Consider the following 22470-nt stretch of genomic DNA (forward strand, 5'->3'; position numbering starts at 1 on the left):
TTAATATGTTAACTGAGTTCAGACACTGTTAGTTGCAAGCAATGGTTTCAATCCTCATGGGTCATGTAATCATCAGATTATTATTATTTTTTTTCTACAAACCAAACCATGGTTAGGCAATAAACATGTCTGGCTATGGAGGGTGATGGGCTTCTCAGAATTGCTTTTCTACACCACGGTTACCTTCTTAATCTCTTCCAATTTTGTCCCGCAGTTTTGTAGACTGGAAATGTGGTTTCAATTTCATTATTTTTGAAATGTGGCTTTATTGAATGATATCTTGCTGAGATGGGAGAATCTTTTTTTTGTTTTTCCAAATTCATCTTTCTTGGATGTGTCTTTTTATTAAGCCAGCAGGGAGGCCTGGTCTCCCATTGAATTTCTACCAATGGTGCGGCTAGGACTGAGATGGGCAGCTGTCCATTGGAACAGAAATGAGAGCTCCCACATCATTACATCCTCATTTCTGTAAAAGCACTTTGTGGCTAACACACCCTGACAACCATCGCAAGTGCATTAATACAGTTCCTTTAATCTTGCCTAAATTAGAAACAAATCCAATTTCTCATTCTCGACAATTTTCAGTACATTTTTTTTTATGACGGTGATCTTGCTTTATGTAGGGTGAGCTCACAAAATATTATAATCATGACCCAGGCAAAGTCAAATCCAGGGGGATTTACCTTCTGTATGGGCATGTGTGTAGGATTATGCTATTGAAGTTGTGCTGATTTCAAATAACTATATTAAGATAGCAGCCTGGATAAAACAATAAGAGAAATTTGCTACATTTTGACTTGGGCCAGGTCTCTAGATTTTAAGATTAGGGAAGAAATGGTTGGTTGTTAGAAAATTATGAGTGCTACAGAAGTACTGCAAGAAAATGAGCTGCATTGTGTTTATATGTTAGCTGGGTACATATATTAGGCTTAGCACAAATAACCTGGGTATTTTGGTTTTGATTTAGCATACTTGTGAACTAGAAGTATGTAAAGCTATCAGGTATGGCTTGATGTCTTGTTCCTATGCAACCATTATGACTCAATAAACCACAGCTAATATGAACTATAGCATAGTGGGAAATATAAATTTGTGGTTTGCTGGACAGGTTTTTATTTGTGAGTTTTTGCAATTTTCTGACTGATGGTTGTGAGAACGGTAGAAGAAATATGTGAAGGTGTGATAAAAAAGAAATGTGAGGGTATATCTCCCTAAAATCCCTAGAAAATCACATAAAATTGTCCTCAATTGCTCTGAATTTTTGTTGCTTTCTTAATTGAATTTTTCCTTTTCCCTTCCCCCAAACTACATGTCAGTATTTAAATAGACCAGAAAAGAAACCAACACAATGTTCTTTACCCCTCCTTTTTTCTTTGTGTGAACTAGGAAAGAGCTTCTCTGAGATGTTTTCTCAAATTACTTTCTTGGCCCAAGGTCAGGAAACTTCTATCTGGCTTGGTTGTCCTCTTATCCTTCAAATCCATTTCCTTTGCCCTATACACAATCATGTGTACATCTATCACAAACATTAAACTCCTGAAATCATTAAACTGTGTCTAGTTGTTCTGGTGTGCAGTGCTCTATAGTGTCCTTTTGAGGGTAGGAGTTGAAACAATTTATGTCCAGGATGTGAGGGGTCTGTAGATATTTTCACAGCCCTCTTTTTGACTCATGCAGTATACAGGTACTCAATGGAAGGCAGGTTGGTAGCCATTGTTTTTTCTGCAGTTCTAGTTATCCTCTGAAGTCTTCCTCTGTCTTGTTGGGTTGCAGAACCAAACCAGACAGTTATAGAGGCGCAGATGACAGACTCAGTAGTTCCTCTGTTGAACTGTATCAGCATATATGACCTCTTGTCAACATTGAGCTTCAGTATCCAAATAAAAGTTCAGGATCATTTTCATTTATGAAAACCTTACTGATTTATTGAATATATAGCATGGTATTGTTGAGGTAAAACTAACTCTGAAATTCTCTAGCACCAATTCATGGTATTAGACAAAGAATTTCTCAGCCCAGCCCACCAGGATCCCATGTAAACCAGTTATCTTGTTGTGCGAACCATCTGCCTTCCTCTTCACACCTGTTAATATGTCCTTGAAAAGTTTCCAGACTTTCACAAGCCTCCATGGGACTGCAGAAGTTTTGTTTCTCCAACTAATCCATTTGTAATCAACATCTCCCCCACCCTTACTGTAATGACAAGTGGAAATGAATGAGGCATGTAGATGCCAATGTTTCACTCTTGACACCTCTACAGTCAGAATAGAGTAGATTTTAAGTCTTGATATAATTTGTTTGATTTTGACTTGGCTTTAATGAACCCATTTCAGTAAACTATGATTAAACAGAACATTTGGGAACCCGGTCTTAGTATTCCATACAATCAACTTCCTGACAGTTAGAACAATTAATCAGTGGAACAACTTGCCTCCAGAGTTGTAAATGCTCCAACACTGGAAGTTTTTAAGAAGAGATTGGATAACCATTTGTCTGAAGTGGTGTAGGGTTTCCTGCCTAAGCAAGGGGTTGGACTAGAAGACCTCCAGGGTCCCTTCCAACTCTGCTGTTCTATTCTATTCTATTCTATTCTATTCTATTCTATTCTATTCTATTCTATTCTATTCTATTCTAATGTGTCTACTTAAAATAACATTAATTATTAGGTTGAGTAGCAGCATCCTCTGAGATGACCAATGCAAAAAAGATCTTGGTTCCTCTAGCTAGAGATGCCAGATATTCTACTTAGAAATTACACCCTGATAGAAAAGAGGGGAAAAAACCCTTATTAATACTTGTTAATTTGTGAAACCGATTGCCATCGACAGTTGTTTAAGAGAGATCAAATTGACATGAGTCTAGGCCTTTTGCCTATTTAGCAGCATATTGTTTAAACAGGAATATGGTTCCCTGGGACCCAGCCAAAGGATTTTCACATCATCTGCTACTAGAATCTTTTTAAAAATCAAATACGTATTGGAGCATTCTATCTTCAAAGTGTATACCGTTTCCAATGAGTTGTCATCCTTCTCCAGCTGGGCATTTGCAGCTTATGGCTTAAATTGGCAAAAGAGAAATAAAACTCCAGGGTGCTGAGTTTCTGTAATAAAAGATTTTAGTATGGTTTGGCTTTGAATGATAATCACGTTTGTAGACATTGGTTCATTTCCACTTCTTTGCTAGCATAAAATTAGAATTATTCAGGTAGTCAAGACTTCTGGATTGGTCTATTTTTATTAAGGATACAGTAGCATCCAGGGTGGATATGATTTAAATCGAGTTGATTTAAATCACAATTTAAATCATGATTTAAATCACTAGTAAAAAGGCTTGATTTAAATCAACTCGATTTAAATCATAATTTTTAAAGAGCAACTGTCATCTCTGCTACTCCTTTGACCCACTGTTGACTCACCGATAGTCCCAGTGTTGCAGAATATACAGCCTCATGCTACATAACTAAGCTCCATTTCATGCTGAATAAACTAAATTATTTATGTATCTTAAATAGAAAACTATCTTACTATCTTAATAAAAGTTTTTTATTAAAATAAATTCAATAGAAATAAAAAAAATCCGATTTAAATTAAAAAAATCCAACTTAAATAAAAAAAATCTGATTTTTTTGATTTTTTTAAAAAAAATCATTGATTTTTATCCACCCTGGTACCATCACAGACTACTCATGAATACACTGTGTTTTTTTACTGTATTCGTAATTATTTTGAAAACTAGTTTCTCTCATAAGTTTCCAGTTCAAGAAAGGACAACAGAATAGAATTCAGTATTTTATTGACAAAGAATAGAAGTATGCAATAGACTAGATTCCTTATCGTCTCCTTGCTTCATCGGAGCTTTCTGAAAACCAATGATGGATATTAAACAGAGTTTTTGTTGATTATTTGTCAGTTTCCCAAAAGGTGTCAGTTTTGATCACTTTGTCTTGTGAAAACAATGAAGAAAAAAAGTGGCACTTGCCCGCAGAAGTTGTAAATGCTCCAGCACTGGAAGTTTTTAAGAAGATGTTGGATAACCATTTGTCTGAAGTGGTGTAGGGTTTCCTGCCTAAGCAGGGGGTTGGACTAGAAGACCTCCAAGGTCCCTTCCAACTCTGTTATTCTATTCTATTCTAACCAGCCAGTGATACTAGCATGGTTCAGCAGGGGTTGCAACAGATGAAACCAAGGTGGATTGGGAATTGGTGATGCAGAGAGCTGGCTTTATAACGGAGGCTTTTGTACCAACACAAGGAGTGGTGGATAGTGCTTCAGATCGATAATGGGGAATTGGCCAAAGTTATGCATGGTGTAAAGATTGTAAATATTTTTTACAATCTTTGTGTTTGCCTTCAGGTCTGAATTCAGGACTGCAGACAAAGGAAGAAAAGTTACAGTGCAGACAAAAAAAAAAAAAAATTGTGCAAAGCCAAAATGATTTTTTTTAATAAAGAAAACAAGGCCCCAAAATACTAATTTGTTCAGGTGACACAGCTGTTAAATGGTTAAAAAAAATATGCATTTTCATAGGAAAATTGCACTGTTTGTAAGAAGGAGCAGCCTTTGATTACAGCTTGTAGTAAAAAGTCACAATTTCTCTGCTCACACCACCCGTTTCTGTTATTTATGTCTTTCAATAGAAATTTATTGAATTTGAAGATGCACTGGAACAGGAAAAGAAAGAGTTACAGGTTCAGGTGGAGCACCTGGAATTTCAAACACGGCAGCTGGAGCTGAAGGCCAAGAACTATGCGGACCAGAGTGAGTATAACCGTTGACAGAATTTGGCCATATTCTACTGCATGCCATCCATAGATTTTATTGAATTTGGTTGAATGCATCATGAACTGCCAAATAGACAAAGCATTAGTTGGCTTCAGAGGTAAAGCATTTGCTGGAATGTAAAAGGTTCCTGCTTCAAGTCCTGGCCCTCCAAATAAGCTTGCCTAGGGAACCAAATCCAAATTTTTATAAAGACGCCATTGCATTAGAGCAGGGGTCAGCAACCCGCGACTCTGGAGCCGCATGCAGCTCTTTCATCCCTCTGATGCGGCTCCCTGTTGCCAGTCGGCTCCACAATTGATAGGGCTTTTGGTTAGGACAGGTAGAGGAAAAAAGACGCCGTGCTAGGAGGAGACTCTATGGTGGGGGAACCGGACTCCCGGTCAGCAGAGGAAAAAGGATGCCATGCTAGGAGAAGACTCTATGGCGGGGGAACCAGACTTCCAGTTGGCTTCAGAATTGAACGGGGCTTTCGGTTAGGACCTTTGTGGCTCTTTGAGTGTTTAAGGTTGCCGACCCCTTCATTAGATAGACCAGCGGTCTAGTGGTGGGATTCAAAAAATTTTGCTGCCAGTTCTGTGGGTGTGGCTTGGTGGGCGTGACAGGGGAAGGATATTGTAAAATTCCCATTCCCACCCCACTCCAGGGGAAGGTTACTGCAAAATCCCCATTCCCTCCCAATCGGGAGGCAGAGAATAGATGGGGGTGGGACCAGTCAGAGATGGTATTTACCGATGCTCCAAACTACTCAAAATTTCCGCTACCGGTTCTGCAGAACTGGTCAGAACCTGCTGAAACCCACCTCTGCAGTGGTCTGACTAGGCTCAAGGTGTGGCTATTTCTAGCTTGGTTTTAAAAGTTCAGAGGCTGAATCTAAGATCTCTACCTGAAAAGTATGAGCTGTATCAATTAACCCACCAGGAAATCGAGGCACGACCTACTCTTTTGTTGATTTGTAATGTTATAACAAAGCAGTGGGAGTAAACTAGAGCAAGCTTGAAAACGTATCCTCCTTCCATTGACAACTTGTTAGTCTCGTCTTTCTCAGAGTGATCCATTTCTCCTCAACCCTCTTTTCTTTTCTTTTCTTTCCTTTCCTTTTTTTAAACAATGGACAGTTTCCAGGTTGGAGGAGCGTGAATCTGAAATGAAGAAAGAATACAATGCTCTACACCAGCGGCACACGGAGGTATCTCCTCTTTACTGGGAGTGGATGAAAGCTGATTATTATTAGTTAGAATGCACAGGGCGAAAAGTAAATGACAGCAGTAACCCTAACTCTTTTCAGATTTAGGGGACTAGGTTCCCATCTTCTCTGATCATCTGTTCTAGTGTGGTGGGTATTGGAGTACCATAGCACTTAGCAATAGCCCTTAGACTTATATATTGCTTCACAGTGCTTTACAGCCCTCTCTAAATGGTTTACAGAGTCAGCATATTGTCCCCCAACAATCTGGGTCCTCATTTTACCGACCTCGGGAGGATGGAAGGCTGAGTCAACCTTGAGCCAGTCAGGATCGAACTCCAGACTGCGGGCAGAGTCAGCCTGCAATACTAGATTATAACCACTGCGCCACCACAGCTCAATCATAGCTGGAAGTTTGTAAGTTCTGTCTCTGCTGCACAGAAAAGGCAGAACACTATTTTTTAAAAAAAAGAGAGGAAAGAAAAAAAAAAGAAAGAAAAGCCATTTTCCAGATCAGAAAATGTTGGACTCGGCTACAATTCTAAATTAGAGGGAATCCAGATTAAGTAGTGTCTGTCTTTTTCTTCCCCTTCTTTGGCAGATGATCCAAACCTATGTGGAACACATTGAGAGATCCAAGATGCAGCAAGTCGCTGGAAATAGCCAAAACGAGAGTGGTCTATCTGGGAGAAGGTAGGGTGTACCCCCTGGGCTTTGCCCGTAAGGAAGTAGAGTTTCAAGGCGAAAAGACTGTTCTGATCTTGCGTAGATGGTTTTTCTCCACGTAACCGAAATGAGCATCTTGGGACGATAGATGAGCCAGGCTGCATCTTTGAGCCTCAGTCATTTGGGAACAGGGTGAATTACGATGGTGGGATCTGCATGGGGAGAGTGAAGGAAAAATGCTTGAAATGCCTCTAGTTGTGTTACACAGCTTGTTTCACGGTCCCCGTTGGCATGGTCCTGGAAAAGCTGGTTTAGACCAGGGGTGAAATCTACTTACCTTCCTTACCGGTTCGGATCACACGGCATCACATGCGCGCGCAGATCTTCTGCGCATGCGCAGAGGATAAAAAACACATTACTTCCTGGTTAAAACCAGGAAGTAACGACACCCGGGTGGGTGGGCGGAGCCTCACACCGCCATCGCTACCGGTTCTCCGAACCATCTGCCACAATCGCTACCGGATCGCCTGATCTGGTCCGAACTGGGAGCATTTCACCCCTTGTTTAGACCTTCGTCTCCCGGGGTTCAGTAACTTCGTCCAGATGTTGTGAAGCATGATTTCAAACCAAAAGGTAGTGAATGTGAATGCATTTCGTATCACAGCAGAGTTTTTTGAAAAATGATTTTAAAAGTTTGAATGTAAATTCCTCTAAGATGGTTTCTCCCCCCCCCCACCTCCATTTTTTCCCAATGTACTATATCCTTCTTAAGAAGTCTGGCTTTTTTGAGATAAGAAACAAACACTTTAAAGTAGAGTCCAAAGGCCAAAATGCTGGAAATTATATTTGTGTCGTCCTGTTCTAGTTTAAGAGCTATAAACTGAGGCAATGCATCGCTTTGAAAATAATTTGGAGCGCGAGATTAAATAAATCCCCTTGAAGTTAGTGCAACTCTTAAAAAAGCTGTACTTTTTTTAGGCTTACAAGAAAATTTTTAAAAGACTGGGTTCCTTCGCTGAAGAGCTATACTTATACATGTAGTCCTTGACTTATGACCACAACTGAGCCCAAAATTTCTGTTGCTTAGCAGGACTGTTGTCAAGGGAATCTTGTCCCATTTTACGGCCTTTCTTGCCACAGTTGTTAAGTGAATCACTGCAATTGTTAAGTAAGTAACATGGTGATTAAGTGAATCTGGCTTCCCCATTGACTTTGCTTATCAGAAGGTCATAAAGGGACATAAAGGTCATAAAGGGGTCATAAAGGGACACATGACCCCTGGACACTGTGACCCTCATAAATAGGAGCCAGTTGCCAAGAATTCTGATCACATGACCATGGTCATAAGGTTGAAGAATGGTCATAAGTCACTTTTTTCAGTGCCATTGTAACTTCAAACGGTCACTAAATGAATGGTTCTAAGTCGAGGAATACCTGTACAAGGTCAAAACCTTTTCTGACTCAGTCTTAATAGCTTACAGCTTGCGGTGAGGAATGGAGCCTAGTAAGGATTATTATCTGCAGTCTCTTGCTTTCAGATGCTTTATGCCGTAGGCAGAGACAGACCCACCATGAAATGGGGTTATAAATTACAAAGATGGGGATAGAACAGAGATTGAGTTCATGGAGACAGCACAGGAGCATTAATTTCTTCAACGTTGGACAAGTTGTCCATCTTCAGAGTGAATAGAAAAGAACGTTGTTTAATTAAATCCCTGTAAGGTGTGGGGACGCAGTGGCTCAATGGCTAAGACACTGAGCTTGTCGATCGAAAAGTTGGTAGTTCAGCAGTTCGAATCTCTAAGTGCCGCATAACGGGGTGAGCTCCCATTATTTGTCGCAGCTTCTGCCAACCTAGCAGTTTGAAAGCACGTAAAAAATGCAAGTAGAAAAAATAGGGACCACCTTTGGTGGGAAGGGAAGAGCGTTCTGTGCACCTTTGGCGTTGAGTCATGACCCACATGACCATGGAGACGTCTTTGGACAGCGCTGCTTCTTTGGCTTTGAAACGGAGATGAGCACCGCCCCCTAGAGTCGGGAACGACGAGCAAATATGTGCGAAGGGAACTTTTACCTTTACCTTTAAGGTGTGGGGATTGGTGTCCTGTGTAAATCTTCTGTGACCCACCAACCAATATCAGGAGTCTTTTTTCCTTCATCACAGTCAGTGCACTCTCTTTTGTCTTTGGCTTGTATTTGGCTGTCCTTGTATTCCACAGTCCCCGTTGCTTATCTCACCTCTGCATGTGGTTTGCGCTGTGATTGTGCTGAGGTTCTTTTTTTGAAAAGTGGGGACATCCTGTATCCTTTAGAACGGAAGCGTGTGTAGGAGCACAGAATGTGTTCCGTAACTCCCGAGTTTATTGAGGATAAGAACATTTTTCCGTCCGATGATGGGAGCACGCAAACAGGCATTCCTTGTGACTTGCTTCCATTGGGGTTTCTTTCTATGAGATGGGGAAGTTTGATGCTCTAATTCAACCAGGGATGCTTTGCGAGTTGCCTTCATTTTTTGCAACTCAAAAATCATATGAACAACAACTGATTCGGACAGGCAGATTTTCTACAGCAGGGATGTCAAACTCAAGGCCCGGGGGCCGGATCCGGCCTGTGGGGTGCTTAGAGTTGGCCCATGGGGCTGCCCTGGAAACAGCGAAGGACCGGCCCACGGTGCCTCTGCCAATGAAAATGGAGCTCGGAAGGCCCGCGTGAGGCCCTCTTGAGCTCCGTTTTTGGTAGCAGAGGATTGCAGGAGGCCGTCGCAGCTGAGAAGGAGCTCAGGAGCCCATTTTCGCTGGCAGAGTATTGGGCCACCACAGGTGCCCCCAACACGAAGTGACATTGAGCTGGCCACGCCCACCCTGGCCCCCCAAGGTCAAACACAACCCTGATGCGGCCCTCAATGAAATCGAGTTTGACACCCTGTTTTACAGGGTGAGCACAGGGATCGAGGATCCCATAAGACAGTGTTTCCCAATCTTGGCCACTTCAAGACGTGTGGCCTTCAACTCTCAGAATTCCCCAGCCAGCTTCAAGTAGCTGGGAAACCCAACCTTAGGAAAATATTGTTGGAGTGTAATAAGATAGAAGAACATATATTTTTCTGGTCTGGTTATGAAATTCGAACTCATCCACAGATCTTGTGGATGGCATGGACTCAACTTCTGAGACTTCAAAAACTGTTTATTTTATTGAGTATGGGAGAAGCTAGGTATAGGATGCGTTAGATAGAAACAAAGAATAGTCCAAAGCTCCAAGCACTTTGCTAGTGGTATGAATGGTCTAGGACAGTGATGGTGAACCTTTCTGGCACCGAGTGCCGAAAAAGTCATATGGAAACGTTGCGCGCATCCACGGTCATCAGAGCCACGCTCCGGAAAACTCAAACTTCCGGGTTCTAGAGTACATGCGCGCCCTATGATCAGCTGTCTGGCGCGCATGCACAGCTTGATTTTTGGCACTGCCGTGTGCACGAAGGGATCACACTCCAGAAAAGCTGAACTTCTGGGTTCTGGCGTGCATGCACACCCGACAATCAGGTGGCCGGTGTGCATGCACACACCAGTTTTTGGCACTGCCGCGTGCGTGGACAGCTGATCATCACACGCGCATGCGCACCAGAAATCCGGAAGACAAACAGGCAAGGCCGCGTGTGACGGGCAACATGGCTTTGTGTGCTACTTTGGGCATATGTGCCATAGGTTTGCCATCACCGGTCTAAGAGAAACTTATCCTAATGCCATGAAGATGGTGATAGTTACTACTGGGACACTGGGACACTGACATAAGCATTCAGCGTGGAATGCTGATCACTAAAATGTGAAATAATACGAAGCCAGATTTGAGAGTCATCCACCTCTCTTTTCTGCTGGTCTTTTGAATCCTGCTATTTTTAAAGTTTTGAGTTTTCCCCTGAAATGTTGGTAATTTGTAAGCCATCTTGGGAACTCACTGATGAAATGTATACCCCCGCTCCCAACAAACAATTCTCAAGTTTTAGATGAAGGCAATCAAAAGCCAACCATAAACTTACTTCCTACTTTCTTCCCAGTTGTCACCATTAGAAGGAAATCAGCAGTCCTTATTAGAACATAACAGTATATCTACCCATGTATTTCCTGGTACAGTTTTAGGAGGTATAGATAAAATTGTCAATAAGCCAGATGAAATACTACATTGGAAAACCATTGATTAGAACTTCAGGAGTATTTATTTCCACATAAAAGGAACTGATTTATTTTGGGATGTTTAATCCTTTCTCTCTCTGCTTTCATGATCCAAGACTTAGCTCTATTGGGTTTAAAAAAAAAGAAAAAGGAAGCACACAGAGAGAAATACATATTTATATATTCCTGAGGTCAGGGGTGAAATGCTCCCGGTTCGGACTGGATCACCCGATCCAGTAGCGATGGTGGGTGGTTCGGAGAACCGGTAGCAAAAATCCCTGCTCCCCCCCCATGCCCAGCTGAGCCGCACAATCATCAGAGGCTTTTTTTTTTACTTTTAAAAGCATTTTTTTTTACAACCTCTTCGGCCAAAAAAATGCTTTTAAAAGTTAAAAAAAAAAAGCCTCTGATGATCGCGCGGCTCAGCTGGGATCGTCAGAGCCTTTTAAAAGCATTTTTTCTACAACCTCTTCGGCCAAAGAGGTTGTAGAAAAAAAAAATGCCTTTAAAAGCTTCTGACGATCCCAGCCTGATCTCAGAGGCTTTTAAAAGCATTTTTTTCTGCAACCTCTTAAGGTTGTTGAAAAAAATGCTTTTAAAAGTTTAAAAAAAAAAAGGTTGGCCATGCCCACAGAACCGGTAGTAACAAATTTTATATTTCACCACTGCCTGAGATTATGAAAAGAGTTAAGCATTAAGGGTTATGTCCAGTGTGAGTCTCCCATTCAAGTCGTCTCTGTCCTTAAATGTAGAATAAATCCATTATGAGATCTAATCATAGGTCTTTCACGTGCAACTGTTATCTGTGTCAATACTATCAAGTCCATCCGTCCCCTCCCCCAAATTCTTATTTGCCCCACTCCTAAGAAGAAGCTACAGCTGAAAGCCACGATGTGTTCTTGATTTGTGGCTCGTTTCAAAGAATTCTACTCCAAAAGTAGAATTCTATAAAATTTTTGGCTTACTTTATTTTGCAAACGTTATACAATTGCCGTCTTCTGTCCTGAATGCAGAGACCATGGTTCGAAGGATAAAAACCGTGGAATCAGTGTCGAAACGACTATTTCCCGATCTTTGCAGAATGTCTTACTATGTACAATAAAGAAACATCACTTTTCTTGGGATAGGAGACCAGCAACACAGTGTAATAACTGTACATACGATAGTATCATGCTTGCTTCACAATGTGCTTGTGAGGCTCTGGGCCCAGCGTGTCGATCCCTGTTCAAATGAGCATGTTGTCTGAGCATGTCAACGGCACGCTTGCATGACTTCCGCACTCTAATCATTGTTCTCTTGTCTTGCTTCTTGTGCCATTACCTCTCTTGTGTTGGCTGTTCTCTGTTTGTCACTTCAGTCACCACCCATCATGGAGAAAAAGGTAATTTGGCGGACTCTTTCTAAGCTGGGGGAAGGGGTTGAGTTTACTCTTATCATCATCATCATCATGTTCGCCATCGTCATGGAACTTCTGATCACCAATCATGATTTGCTGTTCTGTACTGCTGCTAAATGGAAGTGGGACAATCTCTTTTCTGAAGATCAGAGGAAAACATTCCTGAGCCATATTGAGCACAAGTTCCGAGTGCGAATCAGGCCTGGTAGCCGCACCTATCATCTCCATACATTGCGTGTAGAGTATTGCGAGGTCTACTTGCCCCAATGTTCTGCTCAGACCACCATGTTCGAAGTAGCAACAATAGGCACTGTTTAAAATGGTACCTTTTTAGATTGGCAAGATCACAACCATTGCAGTATTGGGTGATCTTATAATATTTACAGGGATTTTTTTTACTTTAGTTTACTTTATTGATTAGTCCTTGGGCTATATCAGAGTTCCAGACACAAATTATTACTAAAATCTGATAAAAACAATTTAAAATGGGATTGGATAAAATACAATTTAAAGGTGTTTTTTTTCCCCAGCATTATTAGGGTGGGGTGGGGTGTGGCGGCTGTTTTGATAAAATATAAGGGATGTGGTGGCTCAGTGGCTAAGACTCTGAGCTTGTCGATCGAAAAGTCGCAAGTTCAGTGGTTTGAATTCCTAGTGCAGGCGTAACGGGGTGAGCTCCCGTGACTTGTCCCAGCTTCTGCCAACCTAGCAGTTCGAAAGCACGTAAAAAATGCAAGTAGAAAAACAAGTAGAAAAATAGGGACCACCTTTGGTGGAAAGGTAACAGCGTTCCGTGCGCCTTTGGCATTGAGTCATGTCGGCCACAGGACTACTGAGACGTCTTTGGACAGCGCTGGCTCTTCGGCTTTGAAATGGAGATGAGTACCGCCCCCTAGAATCGGGAACAACTAGTACATATGTGTGAGGGGAACCTTTACCTTTACCTTACCATAAAATATAGGGGAAAGATAATTGGTTTTTTTTTCCTAAGAAAGCTCTAAGAGCCCATCTTAGCCTCCTGCTAGGGTAGACGTCCATGTCCTTGTGTGGCAAAATTTTGGAAAAGAGAGCAGATTGGAGATTTTGTTAACCACCCACGAGGCGATTACATTTGTTCCTTTGATCCCCTTAATATGACTTCTTCTCCATGGGGGAATTTAAGGGAGTCTCATCAGCCTTTTCCCTCATTGCTTCCTCCAGAACCTTCAGTTTTACTTTTGAAGTTCTGAGTTGCTTCTCAGCTGGATTCAATCCCCATTTCGAATCAGTCAAACGAAGTTGAGTCACGCAGGGAGAAGTTTGATTCTCATTTCGACCATCTCCAGTCTTATCTTTAGGATAAGAAAAGGAACATGTTTATAAAAACCTGGTTGAAACTGGAGTTTATTATTGTATCTATAGCTCTTCCTCCCTCAGAAAACTGAAAACATTGGTGAGATAGGTCTGGAAAGGAGCACTTTTGTGGGGGGAAATCACTCCCTCCACCCACAGAGCTGCTTGAGAGAAACCTCCTCCCAATTTTTATTTTTTAATATTTTTTTTTGGCTTAGCTAGCAGAAGAGATTAGACAAAATTGATGTTCGATATTTAGCATTTCACCATACCTTGGCTGTGTATGAACCACATTCTGATGTTGGGGCATAATACGATTTTGTGGGGAGTTCCATGTTGTTTGAACACATCAGTTGTGTTTTACTAAACTAGGAACTGAAGAATTTATATTTTTGCCTTCTACTTTCAACTTTGAAAATGACAACAACTGGAAGACGAAACACATCCCCATTGGGAAAAACAAGGGAAAAAGAAAGGATTGGATAACCATTTGTCTGAAGTGGTGTAGGGTTTCCTGCCTAAGCAGGGGGTTGGACTAGAAGACCTCCAAGGTCCCTTCCAACTCTGTTATTCTAAACCCAATCTTGGATAGATTTGTATTATCTGACTTTCATTCCTATCTGTCACTCTGTCCTAACCTAATCAAGAAGGATCAAGCTACACATTAAGTGTCTTATAGCATTCCCTTGTTCTTTTGATCGTATTTTCTTATCTTATTTCTATTTCAAAGTGTCTGAGTCACGGCCATGATCTTCTCAGTCCTCTTTTTATTTCGATAGCAACTCAACTAGCTTAGATAGAATGTTATTTGAGTAACTGAACTCAAAAGATAATTTCAAGGCTCAGCAAGGCTCTGGACTCTTACTTGATAGCTGCCCAAATTGTTATCCAGTGGTTATAGTCAATCTGCCACAGCCAATCTATACTTGAGATTGTACAGGGAAAGAATATAATGTTCTGTGCTTCTTGTCATGATTTAATTGATACAATTTTGGGCTTTTTTTATCAATTCTTTTGATCGTAACAAGATCTGTAATTCAGTGGCAGAGCATATGCTTTGTATGTCTACCTCCTAACATTTCCAAGACAATCTGAAAAAGGACCTTGTTTAAAAAACTAGCAAAACCCACATGCCCTTTAGAGCAAGGCAAGCAACTTTAGGTCCTAAGGGTGTGTGCAAGATTTGAAACCCATTTTGTAAGAAGCCCATTGCTGGCAAGGTCAATCTGTGGCTGTGCCCCTCTTCTCATCTACCTGGTGAAGAGAAAGTGGCAGAGGGGGGAAAAACAGTTGTTGGAGTAAAGGTATTTTCATCTAGTTTCGGTGGAATCTGATCCCAACCTCCACCAGTTTGTTTTCGTCTTGTCCATCAGCTGCTGTGACGCAGTGGCGAGAGTGCAGTACTGCAGGCTACTTCTGCTGACTGCCGGCTGCCTGCAATTTGGCAGTTCGAATCTCACCAGGCTCAAGGTTGACTCAGCCTTCCATCCTTCCGAGGTGGGTAAAATGAGGACCCAGATGGTTGGGGGGCAGTAAGCTGACTCTGTAAACCGCTTAGAGAGGGTTATAAAGCACTGTAAAGTGCTATATAAGTCTAAGTGCTATTGCTATTACTATCAGACAGTGGTTAACACAAGGCAGCCCTCAACACACCTTGAGGAGCTGGTCTGGAAGCTAAACATGATTAAACTTAGTTAATACTTTTGATGGGAGATAATAATTCTAGTATGACACCTATTAGAATGTGGTAGAAACCACAATTATTTGACATCTAACAGCAAATGTAAATGCTTCGCCAAATATTGCTAATTATGAAAAGTTAAAATGGAAAAATCCAATGGCAAACTACTGGTGTGTTGTTGTCAAAAAATAAAACAAACAAACAAACCCATATGGACACATCCATCAGGAGGAATTGCACTCAGTTTGGAAACTTGACTTTCTTTGATTAAGAAGAACAAGTAGACCAGCTTGCTGTATGCCTTCCAGAGTTGCTTTTCATGAGATGGGTGACCATATAAATTTGATTAATGAATACATGTGGAAGAAGGAATATCCTTATCTTAGTGACCAGGACTGTGGATAGGAAAGAACATCGTGAAATGTATTTGTTCCCCAAATGCTGGTGTTGAAGATTTCAGCATCTAGATAATTTCCCCAACTAACTTGGATGTTGTTCTTTAAATGGAAAATGGCTGTCATTGTGAGACAGTTAAATCGTTGATGCCTCTAAGGCAGTGTTTCTTGGCAGCTGGAAGAGAGGTGGACTTCAACTGCCTTTAAGTGCTGAGCTTGAGAGAGACTGCGCTAAGGAATTATATGGAAGCTTCTTTGGTATGCCATCTCCTTAGTTGTTACGGGCTGGAATAACATGGATGATTCATTTCAGCCCAAATTCATATCAGAGGCAGGTTTACATACAATGGATCCTAAAGAGCCCTTGAATTCTAATCCTGGGGACCTCGGTGCTCTCTTAGCTTGGTTGTTTTCTTGCAGATGTTTCATTACCCAATTAGATAACATCAGTGCTAGAAGGGAATGGGCTTATCAGCAATCACGTTACCTATTGGGGAATGAAACATCTGCAAGAAAACAACAAGCAGACAGACCAAGGACCCCACAGTTCAACCCGAATCTACAAATATTCTCTTTTATTCAGTATTAAGGGACGCGGTGGCTCAGTGGCTAAGACGCCGAGCTTGTCGATTGAAAAGTCGGCAGTTCAGCGGTTCAAATCCCTAGTGCCACGTAACAGAGTGAGCTCCTGTTACTTGTCCCAGCTTCTGCCAACCTAGCAGTTCTAAAACATGTAAAAAATGCAAGTAGAAAAATAGGGACCACCTTTGGTGGGAAGGTAACAGTGTTCCGTGGGCCTTTGGCGTTGAGTCATGCCGGCCACATGACCACGGAGACGTCTTCGGACAGCGCTGGCTCTTCGGCTTTGAAACGGAGATGAGCACCGCCCCCTAGAGTCGGGAACGACTAGCACATATATGCGAGGGAAAACCTTTACCTTTATTCAGCATAGTCTCCTGCTTGAGCAGGGTGTTGAACTATTAGAAGAATTCCCACTATTATTCTGAATGCTATTTATTATGGCAAGTTCTTTAAAAAAATGTTTTGTTGCTTTCCGCATGTTGAAGTCTGCCATGTTTCACTGACTCTTTCCCCTCTCTTTTCTCTTGCTCTCTCATTCTAGCATGAAGAGGCGTCCTAATTCTCTGAACATCCCCCTCACAGATGATATGGTACGTGGGCAGGTGGGGGCCAAGATTGCCCCCGCAGTGGATCACTGGCACCTGAGTGACCTCAGTCAGCTGCAGTCCAACTCCGTCTACAAGGTTTTTTTTACAACTATCATGGAAATGAGAGCTTCCCTGCCTACTTGTCAAGTTATGTTTTCCATCCAGGGGAGAAGAACCCTTTGTGTCTGTAACCCTTTGCAGCCTAAACCATTCCCTGTCCCCCCCACCTCTAGCCCATTTGCCTTGCTTAACTTTTTCTACCTTTCCAGGAACAGACAACTGTTCCAACATTGGTGGTGCAGCGGACTAAATGCTGTTATGTAGCACTTAGCTGCCAGCTGCCTGCAATTAGTGTGAGTTCAAATCTCACCAGGCTCAAAGTTGACTCAGCCTTCCATCCTTCCGAAGTAGGTAAATTGAGGACCCGGATTGTGGGGGCAATAAGCTGACTTTGTAGAAACACCGCTTGTGGGGGGCCAAAAGCCCTAATAAGCAGGTATATACAAAAGAATGAAGGCTATTGCTATAAGTGCATTGTAAGCCGCCCTGAGTCTCTGGAGGAGGGCGGCATATAAATTGAACTAATAAATAAATAAATAAATAAACTTATGGCCCTTCTACATCTTCCAGCATTCCTCCCTTTTGATTATCCAGGTTGGGTCCATTGTGAGGTTCAGTTTAGCAATGTTAGAAGGACCTCAGAATATTTTATGACCAGATGTAGAAAGTCTTTTCATGCTCATTTGCTACCCTTCATATTTTGGAGCATCCTCCGAGGTGAAGGCACAGCTCATTAAGGTCAGAGAAGAAAGATGGGGCCAAAATGGATATTCATATAGTTGGAATAGCCTCAAAGACCATCAAATTCAAGCTCTAACAATTGCTATAATGTGGGAAAGTAGAAATTCAAATGAAAGGAAGAGAACCCTCCCTTCAGGAACAATCCTTTCCCTGATCAGAAAATCTTGATATTATATCTAGTATTGAATCAATTTTTCCTTTCTTGTGGTTTCAGTCTGATAATTCTCCTCTGGAACCCACAACATTTGTGCCTCATCATCTGTGGGTCATTCTTTCAAGGATGGGATTTTTTATAATTTAAACCATCCATATTACCCTTCTCCCTTTTCAATAAGAATGTAGTGTCAAGGCTCCTACAAATGCCCTAATTAACTCATGAGCTTCGAGCCAAGTTTAAAAGGAATCCAGTTATTTATTAGGAGCAATATGTCGGCAGCTTCCCAAGTTTAGTCAACTCTGCCGCACGTAATTTACGGCTCAACTATGACCCTGTTTCCTCACTCTTCTCAGGCTGTGTCATAAATCACATTCTCCAACAAGGCACTTTCGCGGGCTGTAGAAACCACACCTCACAAACTGGCTCTGTTAATCAGAGATCCAACCTGGGAGGAAGTTATGTGTGGAATGTGCTTGTGAAGTGCTGAACAACTGCTCCGATAGATCTCCCCACTTTCTGCCCATGACAACTCAAGAGCAGACTAGAAATGCTTTGCGAGTTGACATGTAGTTTATTAGCCTTAATCCTGGAAACAACATAGGATAGTAGGCTTGTTAAGCCTTTATCTCTTTCTGACCAACAGACTGCAGTGAGAACTTAGTTCTCCATCATTTGCTGGTAGTCAAGCAAACCTTTATACCAACAGCCAATCACCACAATGAGCCTAGAACTTTGAAGAAAATTAATACTTTCTGCACAGGAAACACACTATTGTTAAGTTAAATTATCTTCTCATCAGGGGTGAAATCCTACCGGTTCGGGTGAACTGCTAGGGATTATGGGCATCAGTTCGCCGAACCGGTAGTAATTACCCCTCCTTGGCCCCACCCACACCCGGCCGGTCGCTGCTCACCTCTTCCGGATGCTCGATATTCCACAGAATTCAATGTTAAATGCAGCAGAGAGAATGCTAACTTTTCTCCCTCCATTCAGAACGGAGCTGGTGCAGCCTGTCCCTTTAAGGTAGTCCCCAGGAGGGTGGTAGATGGGGGGGGGAGCTGGAATGGAGCTGTTTTTGTGAAAGGCAGGAAAATGGGGAAGGGGATTTTCCTGCCTGTCATCCATTCCTCAATCTCAGCACAGACTGAGGGAAGGATGGTAGGCAGGAATATTCCCCTCTCCATTTTCCTGCCATTCGCGACAAGGAGTGGCTGGGAGGGGAGGGGCTGGTGAGGAGCCCCTTGATGTGAATGATGTCGAGTTGGCCACGCCCACACATGACCTCCCCCCTCCACAAGCCATACCCACAGAACGGTAGGGAAAAATTTTTAATTTCACCCCTGCTTCTCATGTTTAACCACAGATGGACTGTTTTGAATCTCATCAGCATATGATGTAGGTGACTTCAAAACAAGGCCTACCTTCCTGAAGATATAAACGGCTGCAAAGGGTTAAGCAGTCATCTTTTCATGGCCTTCATTGTCATTGATGTGAATGTGACCTTTAAAAAATTAGCAATACATTTATTTAGCTCAAGCTGTTTCGCTTCCATTAGGCATCTACCCCCAAACCAACTGGTTGCTGCTGAAACAACACTAAATGGGAAGTGCTTGAACTCCAGGGAGAGAAGATTCCATTTTGCTGTCTTTCTTTCATTCAAAATTTTATACCAGCTATGAAGGAAGAGGCTCTGTTTGCACAGTCTCTTTCCATTGTCCTGTTGGAACATTGTCCCCCCCCCTCAGATTGGAAGTGGTGATGGTGGAGAGAAACTTTTTTTTCTAAGTCGGCTGGATAATGTTCTGACCTAGGCTCCTTTAACAAGCAGGAGGCAGGAATTGATCCCGGCAAAACCTCTTTTATTTACACGACTGTGAATTACGTTCATTCACAGTCAGCAAGGTTTGTCCAAACAGTTTTGCAAAGGAATATTTCTCAACGCACCTTATCTCGCTTGGCAAGCTGCCACGTAACTTGTTTCCAACCACAGTACAAGGCAAAACTCGGCACAGAGTCTCTCAGAGTCACGGAACAAACGAATTGTTTCCTGCAAAAGCCCACTCCCTGTTCGCTCCTCTTTTATTTCCTATGGGAGGGGCCAGTCACCTCCAAGGTCTGGCTTTACTCCCAAGTCGACCCTGCTTTCGGAGTTTTCTTGTCTTCTGGCAGCTCTGTGCATGCTCACACTGGGAACAGGCTTCAGCTGTTCCTCTGCCTCACTGCTGTCTAGCTCCCTCTCTGCCTCCGATGCAGAGCCCTCGTCCGAGCTTTCCCCAGCCCCCACGACTGGCCCACGTTCCTCCCCAACCTCCTCACTGTCCGACTCTGCTGCCAGCTCTGCTGGCTGCCAGCAGGCCACAACAGATAATACCCTAGGCTTGAAAGGCCTAACGGCTGTTGCTTAAGGCCAGTGGTGGAGAGGAGATTATCTCGGTGATATTGTTGGACTCAGAATTCCTATCTGTCTCAGCTGCTAGAGTTCTTGATTTCTATTACGGTGTGTAGTCGAAACATAAGCAACCTGCTACCCACCAAATGTTATGAACTTTTGATTTAGCGGCAAGGGTTAGTTGGATTTGCTCAGAATAAGTAGAGGACGATGAGTCGCTTATCTCCAGTTTAATATATTGGAGGGTTTTTTTGGAGTTGACTAAAAGGAGGCAGTAATTAATTATGCACCCTACCGTGTATGGGATACGATATGGATTTTATAGCATATTTAGAGGTTTTAAGTTTGAGAAGAAGTTGTTAAGGAGTTGCAGCCGCTTCTGGGTACCACTGTTAACTGACCTAATTTTGGAAGCCCATTGCAAGTGAATAGAGATGTAGCCAGAATAATCTAGTTTACTTCTAGCAGCCCGCTGGGCAGAAGGACAATTGCAGGGGGGGCGGGAAAGAGTTTTGGGCACTTGCTCAACTGGCTTTGGCAATGCCAACATTCAGGCCCCAACGGATTCATTTCAAGACATGGACTTGCAGTCCCGACATGGTTCCTCAACCATGAAACTTTGTGTCACCCTGTTGTTCATTTTGTGGTTTCCATTACTGCTGCTTGGTGTCTTACGCTCATACTTCTTAATGCTCCAAAGGCAGCAATAGAGCCAGGAGGGGGAAAAAAATAGATTGATCTGGATATCTTGCTCTTTTCTTCTTCTTCTTCTTCTTCTCTCCCCTCTCTGCAAACCCCGTTGCACACCAGTGTCCACCTGATGAAATGTCAGAATCCGGACAGTCCTCTGCAGCCGCCACGCCCAGCACCACAGGAACAAAATCGAATACCCCCACGTCCTCGGTGCCCTCGGCTGCTGTGACGCCCCTGAATGAGAGCCTCCAGTCGATGAATGACTACGTCACTTCCAAAAACAACAAACGGTCGCGGGAGAAACGGAACAGCCGAAATATGGAAGTCCAAGTGGTCCAGGAGACAAGGAACGTGAGCATAGGTAGAGTTGGTGTATCAGCTGAACTCCTTTCCTGAACTTCTTAGCTTCTCATCATCTACCTGGCTAGTTTTGCGATCCTGAAATTAATCTGAAGGACCCTAAATAGCTAGGGACCAAAATACTTGAGCTAATGATTTCATCAGCGTAGCTTAATTGAGGCAGGTAGTCCTTGACTTAACGACCACAATGGAGACCAACATTTTCCTCTGCTAACCAAGGCGGTTGTTAGTTGAGTTATGCTCCATTTTACAACCTTTTTAGCCAGGGTTGTTAAGTGAATCACTACAGTTGTTCAATGAATCATGTGGGTCGTTAAGCATTCATGTGTTAATTAATTAAGCATTAATTTGGCTTTGTTGATCAGAAGGTGGTGATTGGTGGTGACATGACCTCCAGACATTGTAACCATCATAAATACATGTTTCCAAGTGCCCAGATGTTGATCATGTGACTGTGGGGATGCTGAGACAGTCGTAAGTGTGAGGAGTGAACGGTCACTTAAAGGAATGGTTGTAAGTCAAGGACTACCTGTATGTGAGAGAGACAAGGTAGGCATGCATTCTGGGTTGCGGCTGCGTGATATTTCTGATGCCCTAAAACACAGGTTGTGTTACTAAGTGTCTATAGAGATTCTCAGTCATCCAAGGTCATGGTTGTCCCAAAGGTATTTTTTCAAGAGGCAACTGGACTTTCTGGTTTTTCTTTGAGGACGTTTCGCTTCTCATCCAAGAAGCTTCTTCAGAAAACATCAGCACAGCTCCAACTTCTCGATGAAAATCAGAGCTGAAGAAGCTTCTTGGATGAGAAGCCAAACATCATCAAAGAAAAACCAGAAAGTCCAGTTGCCTCTTGAAAAGGCCCCTTTGGGACATGTGTTACTCAGCGTTTTTCAAGAGAAGGAGAAGAGCAATGACGCATGTTTAGTCCAAATGCTTTGTTGGCTCCAGAGCATACATGGTTTCCCCGTGCCTTTGTTACAGGAATGGGAAGCAGTGACGAGGGGTCGGATTTTCAAGATATCGACTCTACTCCAGAGTTGGACATGTGCCAAGATCCTAGATTGGAGCGCACAGGGAACAGGTCGGAATGCTTTTGGGGTGGGCAAACGTAATCATTTAAAGGGTTCAAATAATGGGGAATCATTGAAACAGGCACCCTAATTTATGAAGCTGGTCTAATTTCTACTCATTGTCATTTCAATCAACTCCTTGTAAGAGTAGCTGTCCTGCTAAACCAGTGTTTCTCCACCTTGGCAGCTTTTAAACGTGTGGACTTCAACTCCCAGAATTCCTTTTGGCTG

At 42.6% G+C, this 22470-nt stretch overlaps 1 protein-coding gene across 3 annotated transcripts in view; it reads left to right on the forward strand.

Annotated features, from left to right (window-relative positions):
- The window catches only part of MAPK8IP3 (mitogen-activated protein kinase 8 interacting protein 3), a 66530-nt gene that overhangs the window by 2370 nt on the left and 41690 nt on the right, over nucleotides 1-22470 (forward strand). For 2 of the 3 annotated variants that reach the window (XM_070955429.1, XM_070955428.1), the window contains exons 2-8: nucleotides 4637-4757; nucleotides 5897-5967; nucleotides 6566-6657; nucleotides 12172-12177; nucleotides 16733-16865; nucleotides 20927-21170; nucleotides 22151-22250. In XM_070955429.1, the coding sequence (XP_070811530.1) occupies nucleotides 4637-4757; nucleotides 5897-5967; nucleotides 6566-6657; nucleotides 12172-12177; nucleotides 16733-16865; nucleotides 20927-21170; nucleotides 22151-22250 (767 nt within the window). Of the gene's footprint in view, nucleotides 1-4636; nucleotides 4758-5896; nucleotides 5968-6565; nucleotides 6658-12171; nucleotides 12178-16723; nucleotides 16866-20926; nucleotides 21171-22150; nucleotides 22251-22470 lie in introns of all 3 variants that reach the window. The other variant, XM_070955427.1, reaches the window with a different exon arrangement.

The sequence above is a fragment of the Pituophis catenifer genome, unplaced genomic scaffold (assembly GCF_029215685.1).
Source record: "Pituophis catenifer annectens isolate HBS135680 unplaced genomic scaffold, rPitCat1.0.hap2 SCAF_16, whole genome shotgun sequence".
Classification (NCBI taxonomy): Eukaryota; Metazoa; Chordata; class Lepidosauria; order Squamata; family Colubridae; genus Pituophis; species Pituophis catenifer.